This window comes from Podarcis cretensis, assembly GCF_951804945.1.
Source record: "Podarcis cretensis genome assembly, chromosome: 1".
Taxonomy (NCBI): domain Eukaryota; kingdom Metazoa; phylum Chordata; class Lepidosauria; order Squamata; family Lacertidae; genus Podarcis; species Podarcis cretensis.
Window position 1 is genome coordinate 55,750,849 of NC_137170.1, and position 24,778 is coordinate 55,775,626.

Below are 24,778 nucleotides of genomic sequence, written 5' to 3' on the forward strand. Positions count from 1 at the left end.
TCTCCATATCACCATATCTATGCCTTGCCCTGGACAGTTACACTCATCCAATATGTGGGGTACACAGTAACACACCACTTATTTGAAATAGGGTTATTTTGAATGTAGTTCTAAAGAAAGAAGCCTCAATCCAAAACAGAGTTATATTTATGGTTTAAGCATGCCTAACTATTGCAGTGGAGTTTGCTCAAAATGTGAGATTTTGAATTATTTCAATTTTTTGATAATCATATTTATTTGTGGCTGGAGTTATTTTCAAGGTAACTCGCACAGTTAAACCAGTAGCAATGGGAAGGTTGTTGGTTAGTAGGACAAATTTGTGAACTTTGGTTTCCCAAGTTTCTCATATTTACAGTCTTGTTCATTCTCCACTTCTACACATCAATTTCTGATTTCTTTTTTTAAAAAAGTCAACGTGAAAATTCATTGTTGTTTTAGTATGGATTCCTCCTAATATATACCATTCAGTTTTCTGAATAAACACATTTTTGCAACCCATTCTCCCCAAATATAATGCATTTGTGTATGTTATTTTCACTAATACATGCATTTTATACAAATATTAGTCTAATCTATGCCTTTTATAGGCATTACTTCGCTGCGAACTGCATTGCAAAATTCAGAAAAGTGTACATTTTAAAGAATGTCTGTCTTCCAGTTCACATATTGTTTCAAGAAGTGTGAATTTGGTAGATTCACCATTAAATCTGTATCCAGACAAGAATTCTGAGGAACTCAGTACTTGACGGAATATTTAATTTTATGAAATAAATAAAATAAACAAATATTTCCTTTCAAAAGCTTTGAGATTCTATGGGAATGCTGCGGAACAATAGTATAAATCCCTCCCCCCCCCCCAAAGCATTGGCGTAATTCTGCTGGAAATCTCTCTCTCTCTCTCTCTTACACACACCCACACACACCCACACCCACTGCCACCACTACCACAGCCCACATTTTTGCACATATTCACTAATGCACTGTTGCCTATTAATAATAATAATAATAATAATAATAATAATAATAATAATAATATTTATGTGTGTACTTTTCTTGAATATACACATTATGCATGGTTTCTGGTTATGGAAGGTTGGCTTTCAAACCACTTCTATGCTTTGGTCCATATATTCTTTCAGGTTGTATGGAGTGGTTAAGTTCTCATTAAAATGATAGCAGACTGGATTTCTGCCCCATCCCTACTGGCAAAAACAAATGTAAAGAGGGAGATTCTAACAGCTCAGTATTTTTCTAATTCTGTCGCCCCAACCTCAGTTATTGCCTCTGTATTCTTCAATACTTCTGTCCTTTGGGAAGCTGGACAAATTTGCTATCACTGAGCGGTGAGTCAGCCAAAGTTAAGTATTCCCTAACATTTTCTAAAACACTTCAGGTTCCAAAATTTGGATCCCAAAACCCTTAAGGGGCTGGTACCAATGTTAGGTATATTTCAAATAGGATGATACAGTAATTCTAAATGAATAACATAAATTAATAAAAAATTGTACTGCAGCAGAAGCTTTTTATACTATTTGGGGTAGCTTTCTTATTCTACAAAGCCATTTAAAATTTTCATTGCCTCCCTATGTGACTAATTATTTTTTATTTCCCTGGCTGAAGCCCAGTGTAGTGTACCCATTCAAAGTCTATGTGAAGTAACTAAAGTATGCTATGCAAACTTCTTTGTAATGTTAAACTTCTGGCAAAGGGACCTTAAAATACCTTTCGGGTGCTTTGCAGGTGCCTGTTTAATATGCAAAAATGTTGACTTGCTTAGGTCTGTATATATTTATTTAGAGCATCATTCTGCCAATGTAAGCCCCTTTGCTTTGGCATGTGCTTTGTTATCTCTTGTCAAAGTTAAGAGGATTTAGTGGTGCTTTCTCTAGATCACACCTCCATTCATTCATTCATTCACTCATTCATGTAAAGTAATTATAATACCTAGCACTGTGTAAATTAAAATAGCATGCAGAGTTTTTTAGTTTCCACTTATATTGCACCAATGCCACCCTGGACAGGGCGATATATAAATATTTTAAATAAATAATGAAAGTCCAGCTGGATCCAGGCAAAGGCTTATCTAGTCCAGCATTTCATTCCCCACAATGGCCAATCAGATGTCTGTAGTAAACTCGAATAAAGACAATAATACTCTCTCTGCATTGCTGTCCAGAGACAGGTATTGTCTGCCCTCTCATCTTGGAAGTCATGTATAAAGCAGGGTGGGGAACCTCTGACCCATGCACCTGATGCTTGGAGTTTGCATGACACTTTGCAAGCCCCTGACAATCAGCTGATGCCATGTTTGCACAGCCCTGTGGCTTTGCCATGTGGTTTGATTTCAAACCACATGGGCAAAATATCATTGTGATATACATCTGTTTCTTGACAGCGGGTCTAGGGCCATACATCCTGGTTTTCCTAGACATATACGGGATTCCACTCCTGAAAATGGCATCTGGAAGGAATTTTTGAAACTTGGCAAAATGTCGATGGAAACCCGGGCACATTGTAACAGGGGTGATTTATTGCTGAAATCATTATTTCTTTCACAGCCGCCTCGCTCCCCAGTGCCCTCCAGTGTTGCACTCTCTCTCCCCCCTCCCCTTCCTTCCTTCCTTCCTCCCTCCCTCCCTCCCTCCCTCCCTCCCTCCCTCCCTCCCTCCCTCCTCCTCTCTCTTTCTCAGTGCAGGGCTGCTCACGCAGCCCCTTTGCCACCTTCCCAGGTGCCAGCAACCCTAAGGGAAGTGGTGAGCGACAGAGGTGAGTGATGGTGTGTCCAGGTTTTTGCTCTTTGGAATATTGCGACCCTACAGTCGGTCACCCCATCCACCTTTCACATTTGGCCCTAGTGTGTAGATGTTTCCTCTCTTGGTATAAGCCATCCTGACTAGTAGCTATTGATATCCCTCCATCTAAATTGGTGGCAATCACCACATATTGTGGAAGTACCACCACATCCCATAGAAGCAAATATAATACTGCATAACTATGCACTTTGTGAAGAAATACTTATTTTGTGTTGAACATCTCACCCTTCTGCTTTATAGGATGACTCTAAGGTTATTAGCCACATAGCAAATGGAAGTAAATATCTGTAAATGGAAGTAAATGGAAGTAAATGGAAGTAAATATCTAAAGCATATACCTGCCGTGTATACAGCTGAGGCAAGATGTGAACTAAGGACTGTCTGCGTACTTGCTCTTTCCCTCTTTAAGACAAAGCTCGTTAATAAGGTTTACATTGGAAGATAAACAAAAGTAATGACAACCTAATGAAATTATTTCAAACAAATAAATCCATACAGCTGAATTGCATGAACTGGGCACCATCATATGTGATCTGAAACATAGAAGGAGATCTGCCCACTATCTCCATTCTCCTCAGCAAAAGAAAGTTTACAAGCATAAGGTGTGGAGGGTGTCGGCGTGGGTAGGAGCATCATAAGCATATGTCTGAGGGGAGGAATTACTCAATGGCAATTTATTTGTTTTGATTCGTGGGGATATGGTTGGGGAACATGCAGTAGAATTAGGAAATAGCTTTATATGAAGTCAGGCCATTGGTTCATTTAGTTCAGTATTGTTGACACTAGGGGTAGAGACCATCAGGCCTAGGAGCCACATGCCGCCCCTCTGGCCTCTCTATGTACCCTCAGACCTCTCCCCAGGCCACACTCATCATTGGCCTTGTGCTGCACCCTCTTTGAGTGCTTTTATCAGGCTGGAATGTTTCATTGGACTCTGATAATACTTATTGGTTGGATGGAGGATGGAGGTGTGTGTGTGTACAGAAACCTTTGGCTTTTGTGTGTCTAGAATATAGCCTACTGTACAATCATCCGTTGCTCCACCCACCTGTCTCTGGCACCACCCACCACTTGCATATTGTTCCAGAGAGGTTCCCCATCAAGAAATGCATCCTTTAGGCTGAAAATGGTTTCCTATCCTTGGTCTACACCATCAGTAACTCTTTTGGGGTTTCAGATGGTGGAGGAGTCTGTCTCAATGCTTCCAGGAGACACTGGTGATTGAAGCTCAGCCTACAACAGTTTAAATTTGCATTAGGTTTCACTCATATTTTTTCCAGGGATGAAAGTTCCTTCACAATTGTCGTGCCAAGGGCGGATTTAGGTTTGATGAGGCCCTAAGCTACTGAAGGTAATGCAGCTCTTTATATGTCTAGCTGTCCTTTGTCAACAACAAATTGTCACTGTTTTTTGTGTTGAATATATGCTAAATGGTAATTTATGGACCTAATAGGTATCTAAAGCCATTTACACATAACAAATAGGAGCCTACACAACACAAAACACTGTTGCTTTATGTAGGTTTCATTTTATTTGTTTTTTATCTTAAATTCTGGAAATGTACATCCAGGTTTTTTTCCTTTAAATTTTTTTGGGGCCCCCAAGAGAGTGGGGCCCTAAGCTATAGCTTGTTTAGCTTATACATAAATCCGGCACTGGTTCGTGCTGTAGCATGTATCCCTTAAGCTGTTGTGGTAGTATGTGAGACCTTGCTGTAAGAAAATTCTGAAGCAGAGGAGCTTGATCTTTGATAGTATTTTCTGATCTGAAAGGAAGGAGGTGAAGGCACATGGCAGCATGTTGTAGAAAATTGGGATTTCCTAATGAAAAAAGCATCAAAGGAAAATATCCATCACTATTGACTAGGGTAATATAGGTAAGTCATATAACATTTAAAGAAACCTGCTGAATTGTGAGCAGTGACATTTCAGTCATAATAACAGACTTCCTTAAACTAAGTTAATATATTTTAAGATTGTTCTGTCTTGAGACTTAATAAAACCAGGGTGCTGAGTGATTGCCCAATTGTAAAGAGATTGGTTCACGTTTTAAGCAATGTCAGGTTTAATTTAGCTGCTATATTAATTTGTGTGTGTTTTTTAAGGAAAGAAAACAAAATAGGAATTGTTATGTAAGACGTTTTTTCAGCAATCTTGCAACTGCTGTATTGATGTTCACAAGCACTGCACAGGTTCATAGACATATGAGATGTTAGGCAATTTGCACTGTGTTTGGTTTGCTTTCAGGTCTATAGCCCCAGAGTATTGTGTATTGTTGTGGGAAGTCTTGCATTGCTAGGCCTGCTTTAATCAACAGGCCCTCTTAGTTGCCCACATGCTAGTCCCACCCCCCACCCCGTTATCCAGTTAATTTTAGCAAGTGACTTCATATGACATTGGCCTTGACAATAATCAGATGCGATATTTTATAGATAGCTGAGCATTCAGGTAGATTTTGACTATGCTGTTTAGTTTTGTGGTACCTTCCCCATCACAATATCTCTGCTGGTATCCTTTCATTTGATGGTCCCAGGTTTACTTTTCCCAACATCTGAAATGAAGGCACAAGGCAATAAGTATGGCTAAATGATGGCAACAATATTATCTATCTTCTTAGAGAACCTGCAGCATTTAAAGAGTAATTTAATCATAGCTATGAGCAGACATATTTAAGAAGACTTTCCCTGAGCCGTGATCTAGTCATTTATCAAATATTAACTGGACATCTGTAAAAATGGTTTATTTGTATTTTATATAAAATGTGTTTAATTTCTTTCATTGCACACCACTATGATGGCTCAATTGGGACGCAGGTGGCGCTGTGGGTTAAAGCCTCAGCGTCTAGGACTTGCCGATCGAAAGGTCGGCGGTTCGAATCCCTGCGGCGGGGTGCGCTCCCGCTGCTCGGTCCCAGCGCCTGCCAACCTAGCAGTTCGAAAGCACCTCCGGGTGCAAGTAGATAAATAGGGACCGCTTACCAGCGGGAAGGTAAACGGCGTTTCCGTGTGCGGCTCTGGCTCGCCAGAGCAGCGATGTCACGCTGGCCACGTGACCCGGAAGTGTCTCCGGACAGCGCTGGCCCCTGGCCTCTTGAGTGAGATGGGCGCACAACCCCAGAGTCTGTCAAGACTGGCCCGTACGGGCAGGGGTACCTTTACCTTTATGATGGCTCAAGACTGTGAGGTGGTTTATAAATTTGTAAAATAAATAATAAAATCAGCCCTGAGGAGGGAAAATTTCCAAAATGAACAACACCATCCTGACTCAAGCCTCCGACACCCATATTTTGCCTACCACCACCAATAAGACGGCTTACTCATTGCTAGGGGCCTACCCTACTGGACTGGCACAAGAGATATGTATCACTGTTGTTATTATTATTATCAATAATAATGTTAATAATACCAGCTGGTGAGATCTAGCCTGGCATATTCCATTGCTAGCCAAACTTCAAGTGATATGTTGCCATGGGAACTAAATAGTGACTTGCTTCTTGGTGCCAAATTTTTATTGAATTGTTCTGAATAGTAAGAATAATCAGAGAAGTGGGCAGATGAACCCCTCTCAACAAAGGTAGGTTGTAATCCAGTTCTGTGTCTAAAAGAAAAGGAGTCTGAGGAAGGAAACTGCAGTTTGAGGTAGTTTGAAGCAGAGACCGAGAACTGAAGTTTTTGGACTCTAGTTGCATCTTAGAAAGTTACCTGCTTCCTAGAAATCTAATGTGGGATCAATGGATTTTGACCTATCTGTTGGAGTGCTTAAGCTCCATCTATGCACAATCTGCACTCAGGGAATTGGGATGTGTGTAGCTATATCTATCTAACATCTATGTAGTTAAATGGCCATTCCCCTGCAATACCTCTCTTTTGGGAGCCTATCCTGACACAGCCATGCACAAACCTTAACATCTAGCAGCTCTACTCTTCACTTTTCAAATCTGCATCCACTCACATCATCCAGGTCAAAGCCTTTGCTAGTGGTGGATAAGGAAGCTGTTGAGGTTCCTCTCAGTTGGGGCATATTCTGTTTCTCCTTTAATTTTTTTCTAATGCTAGATACTTGTGTTTCCCATCCCTCTCTTCTTTAGTTTCCTCCCCTTCAGCGTCCATGCCAAATTGGCAAAGTGCAGACTTCCTCTGAATGTGATGCTATGGTTGTTCCCTGTCTAGTGAACAGGGAGTTCTTATGCAAGGAAGTGCAGCTGGAATCCAACCCCCACTGTCCCCTCTAGGAGTGGAGAGTGGCCTCTCTCTGATACATTTGCATGTTGCAGAACCATGGAGTGCAATGAGAACACTGGCTCTTGCCAACAGAAGAGTCCTCTGTGTTCCAATAGTGTACCACAGCCAACCTCAAGAGCCTGTATATAGCATTAGTGCTTGATTAACTGAAATTCCTCCCCGCTGCACATTTTCTGTAAAGCAGTTACTCACCTCCTTTAGCTGAAGGGCTGTGTGACATACCACAGTGGCATGGTTTCACTGTTCCCGTTTGATTTGCTTCAGCACTTAATTGAAATGAAACCTAGTGAAAACCCTGGGTTTTTTTTAAATAGTAACTTTATTATTTCCCCTCCCTTTCCTTTAAAGAAACAAAAGCACAACTTTTACTGTTGCTTCTGAGGCAATTAAGATAATTAAGCCATTTGAGAACTAACAACCAAGTGACCATAGAACCTCTAATTATTTTTAGGTGGAAATGCAATAAAATGGCACAATTGGTAATTGGAATTTTAACGTCCCTTCCCTGCATTTGGAGAATGAAAGGATGTGTTGCTATTAAATCTGTGCCTTTTAAAAGATGTTTTTCTAAGCAAAAGAGAAAATTAAGCAAATGGATTATAATTTGCCCCCAGATGGATTAGTCTTTTTAACATTTTCAAAGAGTTGGTGCCTTTCACTTGGAAATACCCAAGCATATGCACTGCACTCTTATATTTATTATATGGAAACAAATCCCTTTGATTTCAGTGGGATTTGCGTAGGCCTTGCATTTGGGGTGCTAGCTGTATAAACCGATGAGACCCTTGCTGTTGAGGAATAGATTCATCAACATTGTTTCCATGTTTTTAGTGAAAGCTGTTTATTCCTCTCACATGTGAAAGATTCCCTATTTCAAAAAGCCTACAGAAATGTGGGCATGACAATTTTGCCATAAACACACACTAGAATTGGAGGGGGGATACCTGCACTTGAAGTGTAGCAGAAGTGTGCTGAGTTCTGGGGAGTGCTGGGGAAGGGAGGGGCTTTGAAATGAACAGATCCTGCCCCTTTCTCACCTTGCCCATCCTAGTGAGTAAATGAATGAAAATTGGTCATCCTTTTTGCTTCTCACTCTGTGTGTGTTTCGCTTAACGAAAGGGTGAAATAGAAGAAGAAGAAGAAGAAGAGTTTGGATTTGATATCCCGCCTTTCACTCCCCTTCAGGAGTCTCAAAGCGGCTAACATTCTCCTTTCCCTTCCTCCCCCACAACAAACACTCTGTGAGGTGAGTGGGGCTGAGAGACTTCAGAGAAGTGTGACTGGCCCAAGGTCACCCAGCAGCTGCATGTGGAGGAGCGGAGACGCGAACCCGGTTACCCAGATTACGAGACTACCGCTCTTAACCACTACACCACACTGGCACACTAGCTGTGATAATGAGGCATTAACTGAACCTGGCCATCTCTTTGTCTGCCTCCTGTACCACCATTAGCTTGAAGGCTTCCATTCAAGAATTTGAACAGCAACTTTATTTGCATATGTTCAACTTTACATGATGTGAAGTATTTCCTGAGATGAGGCCAGTATGAGGTTTGCGCCAGGTCCAGGCAAGATTCAAGATGGAGAATCTCATGTCATATTTAAGTTATGTCTATCTTATACTCATGCCATGATCTACAGAGATAAACCATATCATAAGTTCAGATTCACACACAGGCAATTAAGAATATACCTATCCACAATTGTTTAACTTTTATTATGACAGCCCTTTAAATTTCCTGGTCAAAGAACAGTCATAAAATTACATACCACAAACAAAAACACCTTAGTATTTGTACTAGAAACTTGTATCATTTTCAGAACTTACCGTTAATGATTCTGGATAATAATTGGTCCATGGTGAGGATCCATACTCTTCACATAGTCTGTTAATAGTAGTTGATGCTGGATAGAATCCCAATTGGATCATTGAGAGGAATCTAGAAAGATGTTTTTAATATACATACAAATGTCCAACATCAAGAGGATATTGTAACAGACATTGCATTTAACTTCAAGAAAATTATTTCATATTGAGAACATGGAAATTGCATTAAGAGTTGAGACATTTATCTATACCATGAAACATCATTTCCCCACTCTTGTTGCTAACAGTTTCAAAAAGAGATCCTTGTTCCTCTTATTCAACAGATGTGGAATAATATAGCAATGGATATCCTCTTTTTCATTAGCAAGTGAAGAAAGGCTTTGCTTTTGAAAGTTTGTTATAATGACATTTCCTGAAACAGAAATGCTATTTCATCTCCACTAAATACATTGAAAACCTTTGTGATGCCAAATACAGTACTTATAAGATTCAACTAACATAACCTTCAATGGACACCATATATCTGAACTGTTAATTGTTGCATCTTGTTGGAAGTCAGAAATAGACACTGCTGGGAACAGAGGTCAAATGTGATCATGTTTTATTTCATTCCCATTGTAAGTTTCTTTACTAATTGTGAGTTGTCCTAAAACAGGCTATTTTTGTTATTCTGTCTCTTAAAGATGCTTGATTGTCCCCTTATGCTGCCGGTACAAACTCCTTCCATTTATTTGAATGGAAGTGTCATTTATGAAAGTACTAAAGCTTGTCAGAAGATGTACAGGTCCTAAGGGAGCAGAATATATGTCAGTTATTACTTACACCAGTATAAAATTTTGAACTGAGTGAGATTAAATCTCCTTGAGGAACAACTGTCATTCACTTCTGAGGTATATATTGGATGAAGCTTTGGATATTAGTTCAAGTGTTGATATATCATTTTCAGTTGAGATGCTGGTTCTTTCAGTAATTGCTACCGGTTACATTTACTAGGGGTCTGCATTGACTCTTGTGTGTATCCTGAACTGGGGTGATTTGGGTTGTAATATTATGTTCTAGAGGGGCCTTGTGCTATTAATAAGGCATCACAGGATGGATCAGGGACTTTCTAAGCTTCGGAGTTGTTTTGTGGGCTTCAATTTTGCAAAAGGTCAAATGAATAAGAATGAGTGAATATTTCAATTCTGGTTTCTCCTTATTTTAGTTTATTTATTCCTACCAAAGAGAATAAATACTGATCCAATGGGAGAACCACTCCAACTATCTTTCTGAAATGTGGCGGGTTTTGGCCCTTCAGAAGGAGTGACCATGCTTAAAATTTGCATCCAGTTCTGGCCAACTCCCCCTCCCAGACTTTTCTGCTTAATTGATTTTTCAGAGTTTCTTTGTCTGCAAATTTAATCCACATATATGAAAAGGAAGTGCGGAGATATAGCCATTCTATCATGAATGGGGACAAAACAGAGTTATTTAACAGGTAAGATGTGAACCAAAATAATGAATTAAATTGGAGCAACACAGAGCAGATCTGAAACAGATTGGGATGCTTCCAAATGCTGCAGATGCAAGGTGACTTTTGTGGCCATTGCACAATATTTCATGTATTTTCTGTCACTTGAATGCAGCTACTTCTATTTGTTAACCTGAGTTTTCTGAAGAATGATTGTGAATGGGGAACAATAAGTTTATTTTATACCAAGTGACTCAGAACTCAAATTACAGACTAATGCAAAGGGAGTGCAGTGTGACTCAGAAACAGATTATTAGGTTTTTTTTAAAATGCACAGATACAAGATGAATGTTGGTGTCCACACGCATCCCAAGTAATAATGAAGGCCTTTGACCTAAACTGTCTTACTTCCAACTTTCCCCCCTCATGTTGCAGAGATCCCCATTGTCTTATTTGCAAAACTAACATTTTTCACCCCCTGTTTGACTTATTTACTTTATATTTTCACAGGGTTGAGTCTATTGCATTGCCTTTTTAATACAGTTTTCTTTGGCATTTCTGTAATCCTGCCCTCCTTATCAAACAACTTTTATCAAGTTGTTATCAAACAACTTTTACCAAGTGGCGATAGTGACGGCGAAGAAGACTTTCTTCACCGCCTGTATTGCATCTGCAGAAAATAGTAGCAGGAGACTCTTTCAGGTGGTTCGTAATTTAACGGAACCACCTTTACCACCGGGGCCTTGTAAAGACCCCATGATCTCCAGCAACGATTTTGCAAAGTTTTTTGCAGATAAAATCACTCATATTCGGAAGGAGCTAGACACCACCGTGGGAGCAGTGCCGGGGCAGGAGAGTGCTAGAGCTCTGTCTGGTCAAGTTGCATGGAATCAATTTCAATCCGTTACCCCCGAGGATGTGGACAGGCTGCTTGGACGCATGAAACCAACCACCTGTCTCCTGGATCCTTGCCCATCCTGGCTTATAAAAGCAAGCCGGGAAGGGCTGGGCGATGGGCTCTGCGGGGTGGTGAATGCTTCCCTCTGTGAGGGAACATTCCCAGATCCGCTGAAAGAGGCGGTCATTAAACCGCTTCTTAAAAAACCATCTTTAGACCCAGCCAGTATGGCCAACTATCGCCCAGTCTCAAATCTTCCTTTCTTGGGCAAGGTGATTGAGCGCGTGGTTGCTGAACAACTCCAGGCACGCCTGGAGGATGCGGACCATTTGGATCCCTTCCAATCGGGATTCAGGCCTCATCATGGGACTGAAACTGCCTTGGTCGCGCTGGTTGATGATCTCCGGCGAGCTAGGGACAAAGGTGAGAGTTGTTTCCTAGTTCTGCTGGATCTCTCAGCGGCCTTTGATACAATCGACCATAACATCCTTCTGGACCGTCTAGAGGGGCTGGGAGCTGGGGGCACTGTTATACAGTGGTTTCGCTCCTTCCTCCTGGGCCGTGTTCAGAAAGTGGTGGTGGGGGATGAGTGTTCAGACCCCTGGGCCCTCACTTGTGGGGTGCCTCAGGGTTCTGTCCTCTCCCCCATGCTTTTTAACATCTATATGAAGCCGCTGGGAGAGATCACCAGGGGGTTTGGACTGGGTGTCCATCAATATGCAGATGATACCCAGCTCTACCTCTCTTTCAAATCAGAACCAGTGAAGGCGGTGAAGGTCCTGTGTGAGTGCCTGAAGGCGGTTGGAGGATGGATGGCGGCTAATGGATTGAGATTGAATCCTGACAAGACAGAAGTACTGTTTTTGGGGGACAGGGGGTGGGCTGGTGTAGAGGACTCCCTGGTCCTGAACAGGGTAACTGTGCCCCTGAAGGACCAGGTGCGCAGCCTGGGAGTCATTTTGGACTCACAGCTGTCCATGGAGGTGCAGGTCAATTCTGTATCCAGGGCAGCTGTCTACCAACTCCACCTGGTACGCAGGCTGAGACCCTACCTGCCCGTGGACTGTCTCGCCAGAGTGGTGCATGCTCTAGTTATCTCCCGCTTGGACTACTGCAATGCGCTCTACGTGGGGCTACCTTTGAAGGTGACTCGGAAACTACAACTAATCCAGAATGCGGCAGCTAGACTGGTGACTGGGGGCGGCCGCCGAGACCACATAACACCGGTCTTGAAAGACCTACATTGGCTCCCAGTACGTTTCCGAGCACAATTCAAAGTGCTGGTGTTGACCTTTAAAGCCCTAAACGGCCTCGGCCCAGTATACCTGAAGGAGCGTCTCCACCCCCATCGTTCTGCCCGGATGCTGAGGTCCAGCGTCGAGGGCCTTCTGGCGGTTCCTTCATTGCGAGAAGCAAAGCTACAGGGAACCAGGCAGAGGGCCTTCTCGGTCGTGGTGCCTGCCCTGTGGAACGCCCTCCCATCAGATGTCAAAGCGATAAATAACTACCTGACATTCAGAAGACATCTTAAGGCAGCCCTGTTCAGGGAAGTTTTTAATCTGTCATATTTTAGTGTATTTTTCGTTTTTATGGAAGCCGCCCAGAGTGGCTGGGGAAGCCCAGCCAGATGGGCGGGGTACAAATAATAAATTATTGTTATTATTATTATTATTATTATTATTATTATTATTATTATCATTACTGTATAGTACTTTTAAAAACAGGCTATATTTTGGAAACTTTTTTAGTTTCATTTTCTCTCAGTAAGTGCATCTTCTCATACCCTCATTCTTGTCTTTGTTTAAGTCCCACTCAAGTTACTCCTTATTTGAAGATCACATAGGATAGTAGGAAGTATGCAGATTAAAACCTCCTGTCTGCTCAAAAGCTTTTAGCTATGCCTACTAATGGTATATTCCTAACCCCATTTTCCCCTAAATGTCTGCTTAAATTGAAACTTTCTTCATCAAACACAGATGTGATACATAATCGTTCACTGGCTAAGATTTGTATATGCTCATCCCAAATTGCTGGATAGATATTTGTTAGATAGCTCTGTCCACTATGGGTAATTTCACCAAAGGTGCACTGCTCCATTGTCTCCCAAGACAGACAGATACGAATCCAGCAACAATGGACATCCGTAAGACGTATTGAATATTTGGTTTAACTGAAAATTCCTCCATAAGTCTTAAAAGTTTTTCTTTCTCCTAAATCCAATGTATCAGCAACAATAAAACATTCACTCTGTAGTAACTTTCTATATCCAGAATACCAAATTTTCCCTTCCTACTTCCTTAGCCACCCTTGCCTTTTTATTTTAATCTATTAGCCTTTGCCAATTGTGTAGAAAATAAATACCCTACCTAGAATTACATTTGAATGCAACAATATCATCAGGTGGTCATAAGACTGCTAGCTAAGGTCACAATAGTTCCTCTTTCTGAGGATGAAATTCCACAGGTGAAATTGCAAAATCTTAAGGGAAAATATATCATGCTTACTGATAAAAGTGAACACTATCAACCTATAAAAGTGCTGGAATGAGCAAGCCATGTGTGAGTGCTCAGTGGAGCAGAGTCTAAGTTGGTGAACTAAAATCCCTCCTTGTACTCTTCTTGTCTTTCCACCTGGCTTGGCTGACCATTGCTAGATACAAATCTCACCAAGAGCTTCTGATGAGATCACTGCCCATCCTGAAAACTGATATTTTCACTGTGTTAGTTTTGTTACCATAGAAACCTATTTTTCTGTATTAACTGACTAACTAAACATGGTTAGTTAATTCTGAAGGGATTGGAATTGGAACGACTGGTCCAGTTTTTAAAGATATTTTTTTCCAAGCCCTGAAATCAAGGAAAAACAGAACTCAGATCAAGATAAAGATAATATATTTGAATAAGCAAAGAAGGTTGTTTGTTACTTGCCAATTTTACCTGGCATTTATTTCAAAGATGGGAAAAATGGATGTATTGCAAGAATGAATGGAGACAGCTGATTATGATGGGCACTGTATATTGGTAATACATTATATAGAATGTTGTTGTGTGGAACATCAAGACATATAACTAAATATGTTTCTCTTCATTGATTTGCAATGGCTTTCCTGAAACATCATTTCCTAATTCACATGCTTTTTGTTGTCTTTTGTATGTACTGAAAAAGCTCTGCAAATAAGCATTCACAAAGAAATGAGGTTGTAGCAGAGTTAATGAAAAATACAACATATCTGATCAATCTAACTCTTCTTAGCAAGATTTTGATTAGAGCATATTTTAACAAGTATGACAGAGAAAAGATTGTGGAAGGATTAAATTAATTTAATAAATGAAATATGAGACTTGTAAGGAGGGGAGAGTGCTTACTATTTAATCTCATATCATAGCTATTAAATGCCACAGCAAGATTCCCCATCCTTACAGCCCAAGACTATGTACATAGACTTGGAAATACATTCCACTGATCTTTATTGGGAACATGGGAATCTCTTTAATTACTCTTGCATTCCTCTAGTATGCTGGTGTTGTAACAACTCTATTTCTCCATCATATCTGAATCAAGAGAGGCTGTGAAAGCTCAAGATTGGTGTCTGAATGCAGTCGTGGACTGGATGAGAGTCAATAAACCCTCTGAATCCTAGGCAGATGGAGGCTCTTGGGGTGGGTGGTTCTAAGAGACTGACATGTTACCCAATTTGGATGAGGTTACACTCCCTCTGAAAATGCAAGTCTATTTAGCCCAAAAATGGAAACAAGAAGAAATACCAACGAAAGAAGACTGGCAGATGAAGATGATGGACTTTGCGGAATTGGCGAAGCTGACCAGAAAAATCCGAAACCAATGTGATCAAGCTTTCCAAAAAGACTGGAGTAAATTTATATAATACTTGAAGGACTATTGTAAGCAATTAACAACACTAGCAGGGTTGTAAGAAGACTTGTAATGATAATTGTCACTACCGTTTTATTTTTATTTTAAAATTGTGATATTCTGAATGAGTGAAATGTAGAATGGAAAATGTATAAATGCTATGATATACAAATGAATTTTGAAAACCATGAGGTGGGAGGGAGGGAAGTCAACAGGCTCATATGAACAAAAGAAGTTAAGTGGTTAACAAAAATCTGTTATAAATATTATAAAATGGAAAATTAATTTAAAAAATTATAAAAAAGAAGAAGACACAAGTGTATAGCTTGAGGGTATTACTAGATTAAGTTCTGTCACTTTGAAGCCCAAGTGTCATTTGTGGCTAGGCCTTTTACCATGTCTGTCTGCTTTGCTAGCTGTAGCCATTCCTAGACAGCGATAGCCTTCCGGAGGCAGCGCGAACGACAATGGCAGTCCTCGCGCTGTGAGGAGGAAGCTCTACAGAATTGGGTCGTCCGCTACGGCAAAGCGGAGACCCGTGCAGGAAAACCCCAGGCAGCAAGAGCCTGGGGACGTGGGACTCGGCGGGTGCCAGAAGCGACCCTTGAAACGTTGAAGAGACCCCGTAAGGAGCCTCGGATCGTGGAGGGGGTTGCGGCGCTGTGAGTCGATCGCTACTCTGCAGAGTGAAGCCGCGCAGCTGCTGTCGGTGAGCGCTGACCTTTTTTCCTCAAAATATTCGGAACAGAAAAGCAACAACCCGTGAGTAAGGAGGGGACTTTTCACAATTGGAGTCTAAATTAATGGAAATTTGGCTGAAAGCGGAGAGATGTTAAGAGGAAGTCCGTCTTCCGCTGCTACTCAAATTTCAAAGCAAAAAGAGCTGGAGGAGTGGAGCCATTGAAGAGGCTTTTTAAACTATCTGAATTGAGCACTCATTGAAGCTGTTTTTAGGCAAAGTAAGGACTTAATTTATTTATTGGATTTATCTTTTATTTGGACTGTGTCAATCTTCCTCCTTGGGAACTACAAATTCTGACTGAGAAGCCTAGGTGCTTGGGCTGCCTGAACAGCAGAACTGTCAGTTTGCAGACTTGGCTATTGTGTATTTGGACTTGCAACATTTAGAGCATTTTTAGACTTGCTACTTTGAAATACCAGTTGGCACTTGTCAGAAACAATGTTATGCTGTTAACACCAACTCTGCTAAATACTAGTTACTGAAGGTCTTTGGACATTAAATTTGACTTTATTGATTTTATTTGATTTGACTTCTTCCCTCAAGACATTCTAAGCTCCCTCTAGAGGATTTTGGATTTACAGCAGTGACACTATTTTACTTTCTCTTTCCTTTCCTCCTATTTGACTGTTTACTCTCGGGCTGTGGCATTCTCATGGGAACAACTTAGCTTGACCTTGACTCCTAGATAAAATTGGAATGAGCGGCACAAGAAAAAGGGGAGCAAGAACTAGACAAACAACTTTAACCTCAGCCTTACAGACACGTAGATCATCTGTACCTACTCTGCCGTCAGCAGGGGAAGAAGAAATTGTGTCTACTCTGCCGTTGGCAGGGGAAGAAGAAACTGAGCAGTCACAGTTGGAAGATATGGCCTCAGGAGCAACTGCTTCAATTTTAGAGAAAATTTATGAAAAATTGGAGTCTTTGGATAAAAGAGTAGAATCTTTGGACAAGAAAGCGGATGAACAAACAGCCAAAATTGACCAAAATACAGCTTGCCTAAACAAAATAACTGGACAGGTGGCACAGAACGTACAAGCAATTGGGCAGTTAACTGAGGCCACTGCAGAGAATCGTAAATTGGCTGAGGACACTAGCCAAAAAGTAGAAAATTTAGAACAAGAGGTAAAACCATTCTGTAAACAAGTCGGAGAACATCAAATGTACTTATCTATGATAGAATTGCGGAACCGGGAAAATAATTTAAGGTTAAGGTCAATACCAGAAGCTGAAGAAGGAAACTTAGTTGAGTTCCTGACCAAAGAATTTTCCAAGTTCTGGCCTATACAGGAAGAAAAGGACTTTAAAATTGTATCGGCTTTCAGACTTGGAAGATTTGCAAAGAAAGAGAAGCCCAGAGATTGTTTGATAACTTTGAGATCAAAGGAGGAAAGGGATAAGATTTTGGGTTTACATTACGAAAAGTCACTGGACATTTTGGACAGAAGAGCTGAAATTTACAAAGACATCCCGAAACAATTGTTGGACCTTAGATCCGCCTATCTTGAATTGGTCAGATTGCTAAGGAGCAACTCAATTATTTTTAGGTGGGAATTTCCTCAGGGATTATCTTTCACCTTCAGAGGGAAGAAAGTCAAGATTAAAACACTTGAAGACAGAGATAAATTTCTGATTGCCTACGGAGAGGACCTTCAGAAAGGAATTGAAACACCTTTGGGGCCTGGAGCATCTGCTGCATTACTACCCTTGGAATCTGAGGACTCAGAGAAAAAGATACCACCCCTAGAGAAATAACAGAATTGTTCAGGATGTCCCTGCAACTCTTGAGTTGGAATATTAATGGGTGCAATTCCCCGGAAAAAAGGAGGAAGTTATTTCACATATTGAAAAAAGAACAATTGGACATTATTTGTTTGCAAGAAACACATGTGACTAGGCTCCACAAAAAAGTGCTAATAAATAAAAGATTAGGCCAAGAATTTATTTCTTCGGATCGAGTCAAGAAAAGAGGTGTGGTGATCTATGCAAAGGAGAACCTGTCACCTAAATTTCTGTTTAAAGATGAGCAAGGAAGAATTTTGGCAATTGAGATACAATACCAAGGAGAGAAGTTTTTGATATTAGGAATTTACGCACCAAATGAGGGGAAATCGGAATTTTATAAGAAGTTGCATGAGAGCATCCTGGACTATTTAGCCTATGACAACATCATTATGATGGGAGATATGAATGGCGTGGTATCAACCAACATGGATAAGTCACAAAATCAAAATGTTACAAAAGATGGCAGACTACCTAAGACTTTCTTTGAACTGACTGACAATATGGATTTGATTGACATCTGGAGGACAAAGAACCCCTTGGGAAGAGAAGGAACATTCTTTTCTGAAGCCCAACTGACCTGGACGAGAATCGACCAAATATGGATATCTAGAGGTCTGGCACCTAAGACAAAAAAAGTGGAAATCTGCCCAAAAACCTGCTCCGACCACAACGCTGTAAAGATGGATATGACACTACTACCAACCGGCTCCTTTAGATGGAAGATGAATGACAATCTGTTTAGAGACCAGGAGATTACCAAGACGGCCCAAAAAGTATTGAAGGATTATTTTGAGATAAATTTGAACACTACAGTGAAAAAAAGAATTATCTGGGATGCAAGTAAGGCCGTGATGAGGGGGTTCTTGATACAACAGAATGCTGTAAAGAAAAGGACACAAAATGAGAAAAAAGATAAGATTTTGGAGAAAATTAAAGAATTCGAGAAGAAGTTAAGATTAAATCCGAAGTCACAGCTGATTCTGAGAGAAATTAAACTCTATCAAGCACAATATTCCAAATTGATAAATCAGGAAATAGAGTGGAAAGTTAAACTAATGAAACAAAGAACATTTGAATCGGCGAATAAATGTGGGAAACTGCTAGCATGGCAGTTGAAGAAGAGACAAAAATTAAATACAGTTACAAATTTAGAGATTGAAGGAAGAAATATTCAGAACCCTGTGGACATCAGAAAATGCTTCCAGAGATATTTCAAAAAACTATATACTCAAGGGCCGCAAGACGAGGCTGAGATAAAACAATTTTTGATAAAGAATGGACTACCAAAACTGTCACAAGAAAATAGAGTAATCCTGAACTCAAAAATAACACGACAAGAGATTGAACAAGCCATTCAGAACATGCAATTGGGCAAATCTCCAGGGCCAGATGGGCTCAACACCAAGTATTATAAGACATTGAAAGACTATTTGATACAACCATTGTTGGAGGTTTGCAATGAAATTTTGGAGGGGAAGAAGGCGCCAGAATCATGGAAAGAAGCGTTTATCACATTGATACCAAAATCGGAAACTGAAAAGACCCAACTTAAGAACTACCGCCCCATCTCCCTTTTAAATGTGGATTACAAAATATTTGCATACATTTTAGCAAGTAGATTTAAAAAAGTTTTGAATCAAGTAATTCACAAGGATCAGGCAGGCTTTCTCCCAGGCAGACATTTGTTTGCTAACACAAGGAACATAATTGATATTTTGGAACTTTTGCAAACAAATATCAATACAAAAGCAGTGTTAATTTTCATAGATGCGGAGAAGGCCTTTGACAATATTTCTTGGAAATTTATGAAGGGAAATCTAGAAGGGATGGGAGTGGGACGGGGTTTTGGAAATGGGATTGATGCAATCTACTCAGAACAAAAGGCTAAACTGATAGTCAACAATGTGATTACAGAAGAGTTCAAAATTGAAAAAGGAACACGACAAGGCTGTCCTATTTCCCCATTGTTATTTATTTCTGTCCTGGAGGTGCTCTTGAACATGATCAGAGGGGACCGGCTGGTGGAAGGTATTCAGGTCGGGGTGAAGCAATATAAACTTAAAGCGTTTGCAGATGACCTAGTTTTGACCCTACAGGAGCCAGAATCTAGTATGAAAAAAGTATTACAACTGATTCAAGAGTTTGGTCGGGTAGCGGGATTTAAGTTAAACAAGCAGAAAACTAAGGTATTGGGGAAAAATTTGACAGTTACAGAGTCAGAACGGTTTCAGAAAGAGACAGAGCTAAACGTGGTTAAAAAAGTAAAATACCTAGGGGTAAATATAACAGCAAAAAATCTGAGTCTATTTAAAGATAACTATGAGAAATGCTGGGCAGAAATTAAGAGAGATTTAGAAAGTTGGACAAGATTGAAACTGTCCTTGTTAGGTCGAATTGCTGCTGTAAAGATGAATGTACTGCCTAAAATGCTTTTTTTGTTTCAAACATTACAGATTGTGGACAAAACAGAGTGTTTCCGGAAGTGGCAGAGAGATATTTCCAAATTTGTCTGGCAGGGCAAAAAGCCCAGAATTAAGCTTAAGATATTAACTGATGCGAAAGAAAGAGGGGGCTTTGCCCTGCCAGACTTAAGGCTGTATTATGAATCAGCAGCTTTCTGCTGGTTGAAAGATTGGCTGCTTCTCGAGGACACTAATGTATTAGATTTGGAGGGTTTTGACAATGCGTTTGGTTGGCATGCATATTTATGGTATGACAAGGTTAAGATTAATAAGAATTTTAAGAACCATATTGTCAGAAAAGCAGTGTTCAATGTCTGGACAAAATACAAAGACTTATTGGAAAATAAAACCCCAAGGTGGCTTTCACCATTGGAAGCTAAGGCCCGGAAAAGACTCAATATGGAGGCCAAATGGCCGAAGTATTGGGAAATATTAGAAAAAGATGGAGATAACTGGAAATTGCAGAGTCAGGAGAAAATGAAAGACAAAGTGCGAGATTGGTTACACTATGCTCAGATCAAAGAAGTTTTTAAACTTGATAAAAAGTTAGGATTCCAGGTGGAAAAATCGAAGTTAGAAACGGAACTGTTAGAGCCTAAGACTAAGGTACTTTCAAGAATGTATAACTTGCTGTTAAAATGGAACACACAAGATGAAATGGTTAAATCGGCTATGATAAAGTGGGCACAGGACATTGGGTATAATATTATGTTTGAGGACTGGGAAAAGTTATGGACCACTGGGCTGAATTTTACTGCATGTAATGCTTTGAAAGAAAATGTAATGAAAATGATATATAGATGGTACATGACCCCAGTCAAACTTGCAAAAATATACCACTTGTCTGATAATAAGTGTTGGAAATGTAAGGAAAATGAAGGAACATTCTTTCACCTTTGGTGGACTTGCCCCAAAGTGAAGGCTTTCTGGGAAATGATATATAATGAGCTGAAAAAGGTATTTAAGTATACCTTCCTTAAGAAACCAGAGGCCTTCCTTTTGGGTATTGTTGGCCAAGGGGTGCTAAAGAAGGATCGAACATTTTTTATGTATGCAACAACAGCAGCAAGGATACTCGTTGCCAAGCATTGGAAAACTCAAGATCTACCCACACTAGAAGAATGGCAGATACAACTCATAGACTATATGGAACTGGCTGAGATGACGGGCAGAATCCGAGACCTGGGAGAGGAGACGGTGGAAGAAGACTGGAAAAAATTTAAGATTTATTTGCAAAAATATTGTAAACTGTATGAATGTTAAGCAGGATGCTTGATCATAAACAATTTGGCACCATCGAAACAGACGAAGTGAATTATGAAGATAAGTTAAATTCATGAAAAAATCAAATTTTTAGATAACTATTAGGCTAAGTTTAAATGTTTTAAAGAGTAAAATGAATATATCTAAAATTTAAGATATAACATTGGAAAATTAGATTGTAAGGTGGGGACAAGGTAATAAATTGCTGGTTTAATTTTTATAAATTTGGAACGCAGGAGCGGGAGATGTGAGGAAGTCCAAAGAGGAGAAGAAAATATGTTATAAAATGTGATATTTCTGTATGTTTTGTTTTGTGTGTTGTAACTAAAAAACCCTTAATAAATATTATATTTAAAAAAAAAAATAGACAGTGATAGCCTGACCACTGTCATCCATGCATTGATAACCTTGAGGCTGCCAAATTTCAGAAGAATATCCTCAGTAATTTTTCTGCATGGACAACCTTTACAGTTCTGGGGTGCTTGATAAAGATTCACTTAATCACCTATTGCTTTATATAGAGACTTTTATGAAAACAGGCATATGTGTGAGAGAAATACATGAGTAAGACACCTGTCAAATTAAGTCTGGTGTCACCTTTAGAGTTGTAAGTGAAAGAAATTTTTCCCCATCCCTGTGCATTTCTGGGCAACAATTTTATCATTAAAATGGTGTACATTGCCCCTAGAAAAATAATCTGTGAGTTGCCAGAAGAATGGGGAGGGGAGGTAGAGAGTTATGGGGAGAGTTATGGGGAGAGGAGGTGGAGAGTTATGGTTTATGGCTTGTGCTCTGCTCAGTTGGCACAAAAACTCACAGAAATAAGTGCAATGTGGACATGTGGCACAGAGGCAGAGGGAACTGGATGTTCAGCATGATCCAGACAAACACCACTAGCAGAACTAGCAAAGACCACAGAACACTCAAGAACAATGTGACACATCATCTCAACATCCCTCCCCAAAGCACTGTGATTACAGAACTCTGATAAAATCATTGCCTCTGATTAGAAGCTCAATCTATCACCAAAACCTCTCTCCCCACCCAGCCTCATACATCAAGCATGAGAACAATTCCTCTTCCTCCTCTTCTTGCTCCTCCTCCTCCATTTTGCAAGCATTGCAAGCGCAATGTTTTGGAAAAAGCAGGAGGCCCATCTGATTCTGATGTGGAAGTTCTGTAGCACAGTAGTATTAGAACATCTGCTTTTTTATGCAGAAGGTCCCAGATGTGGTGTAGTGGTTAAGAGCGGTAGACTCGTAATCTGGGTAACCGGGTTCGCGTCTCCGCTCCTCCACATGCAGCTGCTGGGTGACCTTGGGCCAGTCACACTTCTCTGAAGTCTCTCAGCCTCACTCACCTCACAGAGTGTTTGCTGTGGGGGAGGAAGGGAAAGGAGAATGTTAGCCGCTTTGAGACTCCTTCGGGTAGTGATAAAGCGGAATATCAAATCCAAACTCTTCTTCTTCTAAATTCTCCAGGTAGAACTTAGAATGTCTCCTGCCTGAAATCCTGAAGAGCCAGTGCCGGTTAGTGTAGTAGACAATGCTGAGCTGCATGGACCAATGACCTAAGCTGTATATGCAGCTTCCCATGTTCTTATGTACATAAGAACCATATTCTTATATTTGCTAAGGATGCTGAGCCAAAACAGAGACAAAAATAATTTCCAAGTTATAGGTAACTGACCTTTGAAGACCACATTGATAAGAGGGCTGCCCATATTTTATAGACTAGAACTTAAACAGAAAAGTGCAAGTGGCTTTTGCCTCCATCAGTTCAACTGCCCTTCCCTGGCAAAAAGCGTCACAAATCTTTTGGCATGCAAAAATGATTTGTACTCTTATGGAGGGTTAACTTGGTAACTGCCACTAGGTGTCACACTGACATCATTTATTGAGGGTCAGGCCAAGGAATTTTAGAAATACTGAGTGGGGGATGCGATCTGCGTTGGAAGGTTCATTTCTCACTATTTTTCTTTGTTTCCATTGCAATTCATCCAAACAGGCTGACTTTGCAGGCTGTCATCACAGCGGGATAGGTGCCGCAGGTCCAGATTTCTGTTTGTTTTGCTTCTTGTGATCAGCTGTATTTAATACTGTATGGCAACTTGTGAAAGTTCAGAATATTTGGGTTCATATACAGGGCTCAGTAATTGTCCTCTAGAAATTGCCTTTTTTCCATTTAGAAAAAGAGACAGATTCCAAAGGAAAATGTTGCTACTCCCTAAGGTGAAGCTGCGCTCGAAATATATGGGGGGATAAAAATGAATGATGTCTTTATTTGCTTGAGAGGCATATATCTGAAAAAAATTAAAGCACAGCAGACTCTGAAGCTTGTCAAGCTGGAAAACAATGTAAACAGGTTAGAAAAACACACCTGTTTTGTAAATTATTTCAGAAGCTGAACCTTTGGTGGGTGGGTGGGTGTGCGCGCGCGCGTGCGCGCACTCATGTTTGTGTGTGTGTGTGTGTATTCCTTCCTCTGTCTTAGGTATAGCAAATGCATTTTCTCTGTCTATTGGGTCAAGATGCTTAGTTTTTCTCAATTAAATTATAGTCCATTAAAATAACCTAAAACTGCTGGCTGCATCTAATTTTTTCTATGGTCATTTTTTTTCATTTTCTTTCTTTCTTTCTTTCTTTCTTTCTTTCTTTCTTTCTTTTTTGCCAAATGGGCTGCTTCTGAAGAAACAGTTTTCTCAACCATCCACTATTTTTTATTTTATTCTTACTCTGATTGCATTTTGCTTTCTCAGCACCATTATTTCCTTGATTGGTTGGGATTTTCATGTGGTTAATCAGGGGTTGTGGGGTGAATGGGATCATCTTAATCTGCTGTGTAGCCAATCAAGTCTTGCTGTTTGCCAATATCAAGCAAAACAAGCAATGCCATTTTAATCAAATTCCCCTTCAGCTTCCTGCACTACCTCCTATGTTGTTCTAGAAGGTTCTCCAGCCCCCTGGAGCAGCTTTTGGGGGAGAGTATAGAGTATTTTATAGTGCAACTGATGTGCAAAGAGGCTGAGCCATATTGCTTGAGAGCCTTCCAACTAGAAATGCCAATATGTCAAAGGGCTTAGCTCAGGGATAGAACAGTTGCTTTGCATGCAAAATAAATAAAAAAATAAAACAAAATAAAAAAATACCCAAGGTCCTCAATCAATCTCTGGCATCTTCGGGTCAGACATCTGCTTGTTGTTGTAGACAATACTGGGCAAGATGGACCCAATGATAAGATGGTTTCATTGTAACTTTGGCATGCCAAGCATGTGCTCTGTCACAAAACCATGATCTTCCCTTCCTTATACCTTCACTGTGAAGTACTTGACCCACAGCACTTGCCAAAATTAATAGGTAGATTAATTTATTGTGAAAGGAACTCCATGTGGCTAAAGTGGATCAGCCCTGTGTGCCTCTTCCTGGTT

General features: G+C 40.3%; 2 protein-coding genes across 3 annotated transcripts in view; both read left to right on the forward strand.

Annotated features, from left to right (window-relative positions):
* The window catches only part of LOC307199214 (uncharacterized protein), a gene marked incomplete at both ends in the record, with an annotated part of 159,042 nt that extends 145,050 nt beyond the window's left edge, over nt 1-13,992 (forward strand). Inside the window, one exon of the mRNA XM_079946971.1 lies at nt 13,954-13,992. Coding sequence (XP_079803097.1) covers nt 13,954-13,992 — 39 coding nt within the window. The remainder of the gene's footprint in view (nt 1-13,953) is intronic.
* LRRC4C (leucine rich repeat containing 4C) overlaps nt 1-24,778 on the forward strand; it is a 621,269-nt gene that overhangs the window by 109,034 nt on the left and 487,457 nt on the right. The gene's annotated exons all lie outside the window — the stretch shown is intronic.